Source organism: Anarrhichthys ocellatus, unplaced genomic scaffold, assembly GCF_004355925.1.
Source record: "Anarrhichthys ocellatus isolate YVR2014 unplaced genomic scaffold, GSC_Weel_1.0 scaffold51, whole genome shotgun sequence".
NCBI lineage: Eukaryota > Metazoa > Chordata > Actinopteri > Perciformes > Anarhichadidae > Anarrhichthys > Anarrhichthys ocellatus.
Window position 1 is genome coordinate 526,783 of NW_022280081.1, and position 11,898 is coordinate 538,680.

Here is an 11,898-nt window from a genome sequence, read left to right on the forward strand (position 1 = left end):
ACAGTTTTGCAGATAGAGAACATGTTTTGATCATTACCACGTCCTGTTCTCATCAGAACCCCTCCGATATCTCTGTGTCAAAACACTAACATCATATTTCGCCCCTTAGACGGAGGAGAACCTGATGGGCATGACCAGTTTCCGGGAGGTTCTGGAGAAGATGCTTGTGATTGTGGTGCTGCCGGTGAGGAAGAGTTTGAGGAAGGAAGTGGAGCTGTTCTCTCCACACCTGGTCTCCAACACCTGCGGTCTACTGGCCTCCATCGTCTCCGAGCTCACCGCCTCGGCCCTGGGCTCCGAGGTAACTTGACTCGCGCTGATATTCACGCACCCTCACAAAGACAAACATGAGGCTTGTTTGTAGGGCATCAGAGCTTAGTTTTTGGCAAACATACACCCAAGTCCAGCGTCCTATAAGACAACATAAGTCCTGATCTGCTCTCTTTGTGCTCATGTGGTGCTTTTTTTTTTACATTTGTTAACCTCTGCATCCGTTGTTGCTTTTTAAAACAGCTGGGATCAAAGTTACATTCAGAATGGTCACAGTGCAGCCCCCTCATTCTTTTTCTTACTTCCTTCCTCGGGCCATGTCCTTTTACTTAAAGCTCTGTTGTGATCGCACTAACCTTTCGTAGTGACAGCTTTTTCTTGGAACACGGTGATGTCTCTACTGATGCCAAAAACACAGTAACAAAAATGTTTTTTTTATTATTGTAATAATATATTGATCCCGTTAAGGGGGAAATTTGTCTCTGCATTTGACCCATCCCTGTATATAGGGAGCAGTGGGCTGCCAATGACAGGCGCCCAGGGAGCCTGGGGGTTCAGCGTATTGCTCAGGTACACTTCGACACGTGACATGTCCCAGTCGAGGATCGAACAGTTGACTTTCCGGTTCCCAGACAACCCTCTTAATCCAGTGAGCCACGGTCGCCCTTAAACCAGTTCCCCAAAAGAAGTTTTATATGTTGAGTCACTAAGTGGGTGTGACAGATGCCTGTCGCCTTCCCTCTGTCACACTCTTAGATGAATTATCATCACATGCATACCCTTGTACTGCAGACTCTGGTGTTCTCGTCACCATAGGAACCGTCACTCGACGACAGTCCCTATTTTTTTTTTTTTTCTCCCCAGTCTGTTGTCAGGGAAACAACTCTTCCTCCCCTGAGCACCTGGATAGGGTCCCTGTGCAGTCGTGTCTGGCTCTCTGTTGATAGAAATAGTAATAGTTTGTATTGTTTATTTCAGACAATGGATCTTTTAGAGATCATCCATGTTTTCTGTTTGTCCATCCCTCGGTCCATCCCATGCTCTTCAATGTCATGTCTCAGGAATACCTTGAGTGAATTTGTTCTAATTTGGCACAAATGTCCACTTGGACTGAAGGTTACCCTGATTAGAATTTGGTGGTTAAAGGTCAAATGTCACTGTGATCTCATAAAACACCTTTTTGGCCATAACTCATATCCTACTTATGACAATTTCCCACAAATACCTAATAGGATATAAATGATGACGTTGTGGACAGACATGATTGTAAACTGCAACATAACTGGTTGGCAGAGGAATACAACCACGAGGCGGTAATTCTAGCGCAGGATTTCGTTGTTTGGAGTAAAATAAATGTGTTAATCAGCCCTGCGTGCTTATGTAAGAGGTTTGATGTGTTTGGCCACATCTCTTATTGTGTCCTTGCTTGTTAGGTTGATGGGCTGAACTCGCTCCACTCCGTGAAAGCATCCCCGAACCGTTTCACCAAAACGAGCCAGGGCCGCAGTTGGAACACGGGCAATGGCTCTCCGGATGCCATCTGTATGACTGTAGACAAGCCAGGCGTTGTGCTGGTTGGCGTGTGCGTCTACGGGGGAGGGGGCATCCATGAGTATGAACTGGAGGTGCTGGCCGACGACGTAAGTGATTAGGAATCATCTTCAGCTCATATTTTCTGGTGTTGCTTGACTAGCTTTCTTCCTTTGCCTCTTTTTACAACTTGTTCCCATCACCCTTCAGGCACAGACGGAGCACCCAGGGGACTCGGCACATTCTCACAGGTGGACATCCCTGGAGCTGGTGAAGGGCACCTACAGCACCGACGATTCTCCCAGCGATATTGCTGAGATTCGCATGGACAAGGCCGTGCCGCTCAAGGTACATAGGTTCTCGAGAAAATAATACATGCATATGATTTGCAGTTGAGATACAAATCTTTTTTTTTTTAACTTCCTACACATGTGTGCTGATCTTAGTTCAAATGCATATAGTCTCACTGATGAATTTATTCTGTTGCAGGAGGGTGTAAAGTATGCTGTGCGGTTACGGAACTACGGCAGCCGGACAGCTAACGGGGATGGAGGCATGACCACGGTGCAGTGCTCCGACGGTGTTTCGTTCACCTTCAGCACCTGCAGCTTGAGCAGCAATGGCACCAACCAGACCAGAGGACAGATCCCACAGCTTCTCTACTACAGGTCCACACAGCCGGCATTTTCTAACATCTAGTCTGTGAAGTATTTGGGAGTTATTTTTCTGACTTTTTTTTCTTTTTCTCGTGGCTGAAGGAGTGAGTATGACGGGGATCTTCAGTCTCAGCTGCTGAGCAAAGCCAATGAGGAAGACAAGAATTGTAGCAGAGCTCTGTCCGTGGTCAGCGCTGTGGTCAGAGCTGCGAAGGACCTGCTTAACAGGGCTTTTGCTGTCGATGGTAAGAGCAACAAACGTATTACAAAAGCATTGCAGCAGAGCCACTTGCATTGAATTTGGATCTTATCTGTTCAGCCTCTCTTCAGTTTAATCAATGTGCTTTTATTTTCTCCAGTGGATGATATTCCCGAGCTACTGAGTTCCTCCAGCCTGTTCTCCATGCTGCTGCCCCTCATCCTGGCCTACATCGGCCCCGTGGCTGCGTCTGTACCTAAGGTAAGATGGTAAAGCCTTTATCTTGGTTTAGTGAATTGTCTCTCTCTGATGTGGCATCGTGGTGAAATGCCTCGCTCTCCCTCATCCAGGCAGCCGTTGAGGTCTTTGGACTCGTTCAGGAGCTGTTGCCTGCTGTCTCCGCCCTCAACCAAAAGTACGCCCCACCCACCTTCAACCCGAACCAGTCAACAGACAGCACGACCGGCAACCAGCCTGAGCAGGGCCTGTCGGCTTGCACCACCTCAAACCACTACTCGGTGATTGAGAGTGACCACCCTTACAAACAAGCTGGCGTCACACAATACAGGGTAAGGTATCCTTTGGTATGCTAACTGCTTAGCAAGAGACTTCCATCTGTAAGAAGTCAGAGACACAAATGTAATTTAAAGTCCAAAAATAAATCTTGCTCTGTCTCGCCTTGCCTCAGGTGTCTTTCCCCGACTGTGTCCGCTGGACCACCATTGAGTTTGATCAGCAGTGCGGCACTGCGCAGCCAGAGGACGTCCTGCGCCTGCTCATCCCCAGCCGTACCCTCCACCTGTCCAACCTGGGGGGCAAACCTTTGATCCATGACACCATCAACACCTGGACTGATCTCAAGAAGTTCTCTGGCTCCACTGGCTGGCCAACCACCATCCTGGTGCTGCCAGGTAAGAGAGGCGGAGCAAATGAACATTTATCAGTAGTTATGAAGGTTATGACTGTTGTTTTGGCAATAACAGAATTGCAATAAATCCACAAGTTCTAAAAGCCAAGAGGCGTGGTTGATTTAATACATAGTAGACCGATAGAGATAATAAGTTTACCACATAAAATTAAAGATCTTCTTCCGTCTAAAATCAAGACATTAACCTTTTGAAGACAGTTAATTACATTTGACAACTTTTGCTTCCCAATATTAGTGCTTTTTAACATTATCATTGCCTTCTAAGTGATTGCACTTCTCTGATATTTAAATTCATCAGCACTACGATTGCATGTAATACATTTGTCATTTAAAGTGCTTTTCAGACTTGCAATTAAGAGCAGTTATCTGAAAAACAACTTTAATGAACTTTAATGAAGATGAAATGTTTGTCTTTTAAAATTTTATTCTGGACAGAATCATAAAATGCTAAGCTAGCATCTACTGCCCAACCAACTATCTAGCCCCGAAGCAGCAGCAGAGTCTGGGATGATGTGCTACATACCTTAAAGGGATAGCTAGGATTTTTTCAAGTGGGGTACTTCTCCAAAGTCAGTGTTTTACCTACAGTAGATGGAGTTGGGAGAAACAGACAGTATTGCCAGCATGGGATCAAAGCAATGTACTGCTGTGGAAGTATTGTAGACACCTAAAAAATCATTATCAGTCCACTTATACCCTGTTTTTAGAATACCTTCACTGCTTTACCTTGCTGTCAGACAGCCCTTTCTGACAGGGAACTAAAGCTATGATATCCATCTATGGTCTGCAAAGACACAGGGCTCCTTTGACAGAACCAGTAATTTCACCTTGCAGAACACAGGAGTTGCTGGTCTACCGCTGCCTCGATAAGCTCGTTTGTTTGTGTTACTGTGTGATGTTATTGATTTAATGAGTTTGTTCAGATTCATCAAAGTCACACAATACCACCAACAAAATGACCGTCAGAGGCAGCGGTAGACCAGCAACTCCTGTGTTCTGCTAGATAAAATGACTGTTTCTGTCAAAAGAGTCCTGTGGCTTTAAAGGAGAGCATCGATAACGGCTTCAGCTCCCCGTCAGAAAGGGCTGTCTGACGGCAAGGTAAAGATATTCTTAATAGAGCATATCCTTGAACTGAAATAAACTTTTTTTTTAGGTATCTAAAATAGGTTTTGCTGCCGCTCCGTCTACAGCTGTACATTGCTTTGCTCCCGTGCTGGTACTCCTGTCTGTTTCTCCAAACTCCATCTACTGTAGGTTAGACACTGACCATGGAGAAATACCTCATACAACCCCACAAAAATCCAAACTATTCCTATATTGGGGAAAATTTAGCAACAAAAACAGGCAAACATGTTCTTTATTGAGGTACTAGCAATATGTATGTATATATGTGTAGCATGATGTAGTAGTGAATGAGTGGTGACACCATTCTAAACACAGCTGTAGTTCAGTGATCTTAATTGTTCTCATCTGCGCTTTAATCTCCTCACTCCTTAATGATGCTTCACTGAGCCACCTGCCACAGCAGGCAGTCATTAGTTTACCAGCGATTCCTTGCATACAATACTCCGCCCACCTGTCTCTCTTTTCATCTTCTGTTTTTCTGCCCTCTCTACTTTCAGGAAACGAAGTTCTGTTCTCACTGGAGACGGCCTCGGACTACGTCAAAGATGAGAAAGCTTGCTTTTACGGCTTCAAGTGCGTAGCCGTGGGATACGAGTTTAACCCCGGCCCCGATGAGGTACAGACACACTCGTATATTCTTCTGTATATTGTGCAGCGGGATGGACTTGCATTTTTTTATGCATAATGGAAAAAACCTTCCTGACCATAGCATTATGGACATTTCAGGGTATCATCCAGCTGGAGAAGGAATTGGCCTACCTGGGCAGTGTGTGTGCTGCAGCTCTGATGAAGAAAGACCTGGCCCTCCCTATAGGTATGGAAAACTGTGGATGAGGGGATTTGCTTCGGCTGTTGTAAACAACCCGTTTCTCTATTAATTAAGTTATGTGTGTTACTGCTAGGAACAATAATATTGTTTAACGTCTTGAGTAAATCAATCATCTGGTATTCTAATCTTTAACTTAAGGTAATGAACTGGAAGAGGATCTTGAGATCCTTGAGGAAGCCTCTCTTCAGGTTTGTCCTCTTTTAAGTTCAGAGATACTCCTATTTGTTGTCTGGTGGAAAGGATTTTATATTTCATCATCACTCTACCTTCCCTGATTCTTATTTCCTCTGACGTCACCCCAGGTGTGTAAGTCCCACTCCGGGATCCTGGGGAAGGGTCTGGCCTTGTCTCACTCCCCCACCATCCTGGAGGCCCTGGAGGGAAATCTGCCGCTGCACCTCCAAACCAATGAGCACTCTTTCCTTGAGGACTTCATCACCTGTGTACAGACATCCAGCGGAGGACGTCTGGCCAGGTAAACGTTTGTGGAGCCTGTCAATTCTAGTTACCTAAACAGAGCAAAATATACTGTGCATTCTCCATTTTGAACTATGTGTTGGTTGTAAATTTTATTTTAGCTTTCCCTCTGCAATCTCATTTTGTTACAGATTAGAAATTTACAATCTTGTCTCTCTTCTTTTGTCCTTTTCTTTCATCCAGGTGGCTACAGCCAGACTCTTACGCAGACCCCCAGAAGACATCTCTGATCCTGAACAAAGATGACATACGCTGTGGGTGGCCGACTACTGTGGTCGTACAGACCAAAGACCAGTATGGAGATGTGGTGCACGTTCCTCACATGAAGGTTAGGGTGATTCCTTTGGCTTCCAAGAGATTTTGGAAGATCAGAGCTGCGTAATCATTTTTGCCTGCTTTGGCAAAAATCTGACACGTGTGTCTCATCTCTTACATGTCCAGGTGGAGGTAAAGGCCGTGCCCGTTTCACAAAAGAAGTCGATGCAGCCGGACAATGTGAAGAGGCTGCAGCGGCTACCTGGGAGCTCCTCGCCGTCGTCCTCTGGCCCAGACTTAACCTTTGGAGGTTTGCCAATGCCCAAACTGGAGGCCACGTATGAGCCCATGATCGTGAAAGAGGCTCGATACATCGCTATAACCATGATGAAGGTCAGTATCATGGAACTGGTTTATAAACTCACTTGTTTACATTTTGAGGGCTGCAGGTGCTCCACAAGGTGAAGCTATTTAGTCATTATTAGATCTCCACACCAACCTGTGACCCCTACTGGACGTGCAAGTAATTGCAGATTAGACCTGCAGTTGCAATATTAACACATTTTAATAGTCAGGTTTTTTTTTTCGTGTTTGCATTTTCACATCAAACACTTATTATTTACAATAAGATACTCAATATAAAAAGAAGCCAAAAAGGAGAGTAAATTGACTGAATAAAGACATTGAATCAAAATTGCAAAAATTGAGGAAGTAGTCTGACTCACTGGATGTAGACCGTCGTTGGTGTATAAGTCTGACATTGGCCGTCAACGCGGCGTTCTCCTCCCTTCCACTATTTGCGCTATCTACTTCGCCGTCCCTGCATCATCGGCCTAGCGCCGCCCAAGACGATTTTGATTGTTTTTAAAGAAATATGAACAAGCAAGAGCGTCCTTCCCCCCCCATAGCAGAATAATAATGTGTGTGGATGGATTATAATTGCACCTAAGGGAGCTACAGTGTGCCGACCTTCATTTATATTATTTCGACTATTGAGGAAGCAATGCATAATGAAACGTTTAGAAACAAGTAAGGAAATTTGGCAGAATAAATCATGTCGAAACATAAATGTATATTGTGAAAAAATATATTTTTTATTTAGGGAACATCATAATAGTTGGTTATAAAGAGAAAAAAAGCACTTTATTTTGGTAAACCAGTGTTTTTGTTATTGACGTCATACTTGTGCACTTTGTCTTTGCAGGCTTATGAAAACTACTCATTTGAAGAGCTGCGCTTTGCCTCCCCCACCCCAAAGAGGTAAGTGAGGTTATGCAGGAATAAAATACATTTCCCAGTGAGATACAACCTACTTATTGATCCTTTCCCACACAGACCCAGTGAGAACATGCTGATTCGTGCCAACACTGACGGAACCTACAGCGCCAACTGGACTCCGGGAGCAGTAGGCCTCTACACAATCCACGTCACCATTGATGGCATTGAAATAGGTATGTCAATGGAAACGGCTGAAGTATTTCCCACATACAGGGTATGCATTGATGACCGTCACCAACCCCCACCAAGTGACATAACGTCACGCGGCTGCCGTGCATATGGATTAATCCATAGTTTAAAAACGTTGAGGCCTTTCTGATTAGTCGGTGAATCGCCGTCATTTTCAGATTTTGAGCTGTAAATCTTTTCTTTTATAGATGCTGGTTTGGAGGTAGAAGTCAAAGACCCCCCCAAAGGCATGATACCACCTGGCACTCAGATGGTCAAACCAAAGGCTGAACCTCAGCCTAGCAAGGTGAGCTCAACCAGGGGCATGAACATGCACATAAACACACCTATAAATGCATGCATGCTTGCAAATCCCCCATCAAACACACCAGAGACCAGACGCAGTTTATGCTGTCTTCTATACCTATCAACACCCATCTGTAACTTTAACTAAACTCTTACCCTAAAAGCCACATTGAGCAATAATTTGATACAAACATTGAAACACGGATCTCCCTGTAATATGAAAGGGCTGTTAGTGCTGCCCACTTGCACTGACAATCAACATCTTATTTTGCACCTCCTTGTTTTGGTCTGACAATCAGATCTATTGCTGGTCCGTAGAAAGCAATGGACACAAAACTGATTGTCAGCCATCTGTCCAAGTGCAAGCTGATGGAACAATATCAGATTTTATCATGGATCGCAATTTAAAAGAAAAAAAAAAAAAACTGTTGATAAGTCGATCGTGGTGAGTTTCCATTATCGGGATCATTGTGAATATCGTCACATGAGTGACTTAAAAAATAAGCTGACTTGCTCACTATCATTGGAGATAGGGGCGTCACCATACACTGGTATTAACGATGACCGTGATATTTACAAAATGAAATACTGATATGTCAATAATGCACATATGATGATATTGTGTAAATAATCTAGTGCCTCTTAAATCATTTTATATATACGGTTATGGTTGGGCAAGAATTCAAAATGATTTATCGTCTTCCCATGGAATCATATTGTGATGAAATCGTACATGAAGATATTGTGATACACAATTATATCATCTGAATTGATAATAACAAGCTTGTATTAAAAAGAAAATCTGATTATATTGCAAATTAAAATGATAAAATACTTGTCATTTGATTTAACGTATATCGGGATAAAAGATTTTGGACACATCGCCCAGCCATGATTATAGTTACAGAGTCTCAACCCACCTACACTCATATTTTGAGTTTAGTTAATTTGCCAAAAAAGAGACAAAACGCACAACAACCAAAGTTAAAGATTTTGTGACAGCCCTGGGATCGAAAACAAACTAGTGAAGGAATTCAGGTGTTTTCAAGACTCTGCAGACTAACCCAGCGCTAACAGGCTTAGACCTCCTTTGCATTTATCGGGTGATAAGACAAAGAACTCCAGTGTGATGTTGCTTTACTTTGTTGAATGTGCAAATAAGCAACCGCTTGATAGTATGATGCACTAAATACCAAAGGTTTATTATCGAGTCCATTTGTGGCCAAAAAACCCTTTTAATTATAGTTATTCGTGCTCAGGTTTTGTATGAATGAACATGTAGACTGCTGGTTCTGTATCTCAGCCTTCTCATCTCTTCAAACTGCATTGATTGATTGTTACTCATAGATAAAAAAAAGTAGAAAGTGATTTGGAATTACTTTAAATGCCGATGCTGCATCAAACTGATGCATGGCATGTCGGGGTCATCATCATTTTGTGAAACTTGGTGGTATTCTGATTTTGCAATCCATAATGGGGAAACAAGCAAAATCCTGCTACTTTTAACCAGCACTGCGTATATTCCTTGGGAGCATGTGTTGCATGGCTTTCCACACACAAGTGTCAATGTAGGATCAAAAACTAACTTCATCCAACCGGCACTGCTGAAAACGGAGCTCCTGAAGCCTTCGCCTTTCGCTGTTTGTGTGTGTGTGTACTTGGAAGCAGGCTCTGTGTGGGTTAAAGTATGCGACCTCCCACCGTCAACTTGCCCTGCTTCCTCTTCCTCCTCCTGCTGCACTTCTTGTCTATTTTTTTTAATTTATTTATTTTTTATTCCTTGCTCCTGCCGCTCACGGTCTCCATCTCCCCCTCTGCTTCTCTCAGGTCCGCAAATTTGTGTCCAAGGACAGCGCAGGCCTGCGTGTGCGTAGTCACCCCTCCCTGCAGAGCGAACAGATAGGCATAGTGCATGTCAATGGCACCATCACTTTCATTGACGAGGTAACTGGCTCTAGACCAGGCAGAGTATACGTTATGTTATAGAAGTATGTCAGCTGGAGCACTATCCACTTTGATTCTATTTCCTCCTTCTTTAAATCAGTAAGGATAGAATCATAAGTAGTGTCTGCTATTTTCTTTTGCTAGTTTTAGAACTTTTGAGTCCTGCTTGGTGTCTTCTATGTATTATGTGTTATTACCTCTCTAAATAATTACTACTTTCTTGCAAAGCTTATAAATTGGTTGCTCTTAACTTTAATTTGCTTCATACTCTTGCAAGATACTCTGAGGCTACATGAAAGGCTTGAGCGCCTGCAAAATAAATCCAAAGGACGAGATGCATTTAAATCCAAATATTTAAAATTGTAGCACTCAAAGCATTTGCTCAATGATTGTAGTGTTATGCAACACATCATCTGTGTTTGTATCCATTTTAAATGCACCCTGCTGTAACCTCAATTTACTGTCGTCTAGTTTGACTTGAGACTGTCCTGCAACCTCAGAGGTGTTGTGTGTGTGTTAGTGTGTGAGGGCGCTGCCCATCCTGTTTCCATAGTAATAGGACGGCATGGCTCTGCCCTGCTCTGTTGCTCTTGTTTCCCCCCCGTAGATCCACAATGATGATGGTGTGTGGCTCAGGCTCAATGACGAAACAGTAAAGAAGTATGTTCCCAGCATGAATGGGTACACAGAAGCCTGGTGCCTCTCTTTTAACCAGCACCTGGGCAGGAGCCTACTGGTCCCAGCCGACGTAAGTAGAAGACGGCCCCGCTGAGCGGCCCGTCCCAGTTTGATAAAGACAGAGGCTCCTGTGCTGTTCATTTGGGGGACAAAGCTCAGAGATCATCTTTATTGTTTAACAATCACAGTTTATTTTTCACTCCCCCAAATGTACTCGAAGCATGGTAAATTGAGAGCTTTAATCAGAGCTGGGGTGTTCTCTCGCATCAAACATCTGGTTGCAGCAACACGGAGTATGAAACGTTCACAAACACACCGTGCAAAGGAACAGCAGCTGGGAGCTTGCATGTGTTGACTCACGTTTGACGGCAAAAAAACGTTCACCACAAAGTGACAGCAGTTGGAAATGTTCACATGCTTACATTGTATATGTTTAGTGCACTGAAGTGAACCCCAATGCAGGGGAAAAAACAGGGTAGCCAAGGTGTGATTTCATCCCGTGGTGAAGTTAGTCTGCACTTTTCCTCATTGCCTCACTAGTCACCCTTACACCACAGCATGTGTTAACAAGTGTTTCCCTTACATTTCTGCTCCATGCCACAAAAACCGCCACAACATGTAAGAGAATTAAAAACATTTTTTACAATGGAACGTGACTGGGTGTGATCGAAGACTTGAATATTGCAGTAACAGGGAAATTATCTGAAAGAAGTTGTTGATATCCAGGTGGTTTTCTGTCATGAAGCAATCACTGGTCCGCAAAAACAGTTTCAATGGGAAAATTGTACTGCTCTACAATTCCACCCGTTGCTGTGGGAGGCTTTAGGTGCTTGGGAGGCTTCCATGTAAGGTCTCTTGTCTGAACAGCATGACACACTACATCATCCAAGTGGGGAATTTTTTTGGAAGTTTTCCTCTTTTTATGTCATTTGGTCGTGGATTTGGAAATACTCACTCCGTTGTGGTTGGAGTGTCCTTTCAATTCTTCTTTTGTATTTTTACACTTACTGTAAAGTGTTCAAACATTTGACAGGCTTGGCCTGGATCTACAGTGCTCCACAATTTCACCATCTGGCCTGTCAGATTCTGTCCTCTCTTCTTCTCTTTCTCAAATAACCCTCTGATGCTGAATTCCAAAGGAGCCAAGCCAAAAAACCTTTTATTTTCTTCCAAAAAAATACACGAGCGCCTTCCCCCATCCAGTTCTCTCTCTCTCTCTCTCTCTCTCTCTCTCTCTCTCTCTCTCTCTCTC

General features: G+C 43.7%; 1 protein-coding gene across 1 annotated transcript in view; it reads left to right on the forward strand.

Annotated features, from left to right (window-relative positions):
• Positions 1-11,898, forward strand: part of mycbp2 (MYC binding protein 2) — a 58,776-nt gene that overhangs the window by 32,977 nt on the left and 13,901 nt on the right. The window contains exons 33-51 of the mRNA XM_031870089.1: positions 110-301; positions 1,704-1,910; positions 2,011-2,148; positions 2,290-2,468; positions 2,559-2,701; positions 2,816-2,916; positions 3,006-3,224; positions 3,344-3,566; positions 5,209-5,327; positions 5,438-5,525; positions 5,679-5,728; positions 5,843-6,015; positions 6,201-6,345; positions 6,459-6,665; positions 7,477-7,532; positions 7,608-7,723; positions 7,928-8,025; positions 9,852-9,968; positions 10,576-10,730. Coding sequence (XP_031725949.1) covers positions 110-301; positions 1,704-1,910; positions 2,011-2,148; positions 2,290-2,468; positions 2,559-2,701; positions 2,816-2,916; positions 3,006-3,224; positions 3,344-3,566; positions 5,209-5,327; positions 5,438-5,525; positions 5,679-5,728; positions 5,843-6,015; positions 6,201-6,345; positions 6,459-6,665; positions 7,477-7,532; positions 7,608-7,723; positions 7,928-8,025; positions 9,852-9,968; positions 10,576-10,730 — 2,726 coding nt within the window. The remainder of the gene's footprint in view (positions 1-109; positions 302-1,703; positions 1,911-2,010; positions 2,149-2,289; positions 2,469-2,558; positions 2,702-2,815; positions 2,917-3,005; positions 3,225-3,343; positions 3,567-5,208; positions 5,328-5,437; positions 5,526-5,678; positions 5,729-5,842; positions 6,016-6,200; positions 6,346-6,458; positions 6,666-7,476; positions 7,533-7,607; positions 7,724-7,927; positions 8,026-9,851; positions 9,969-10,575; positions 10,731-11,898) is intronic.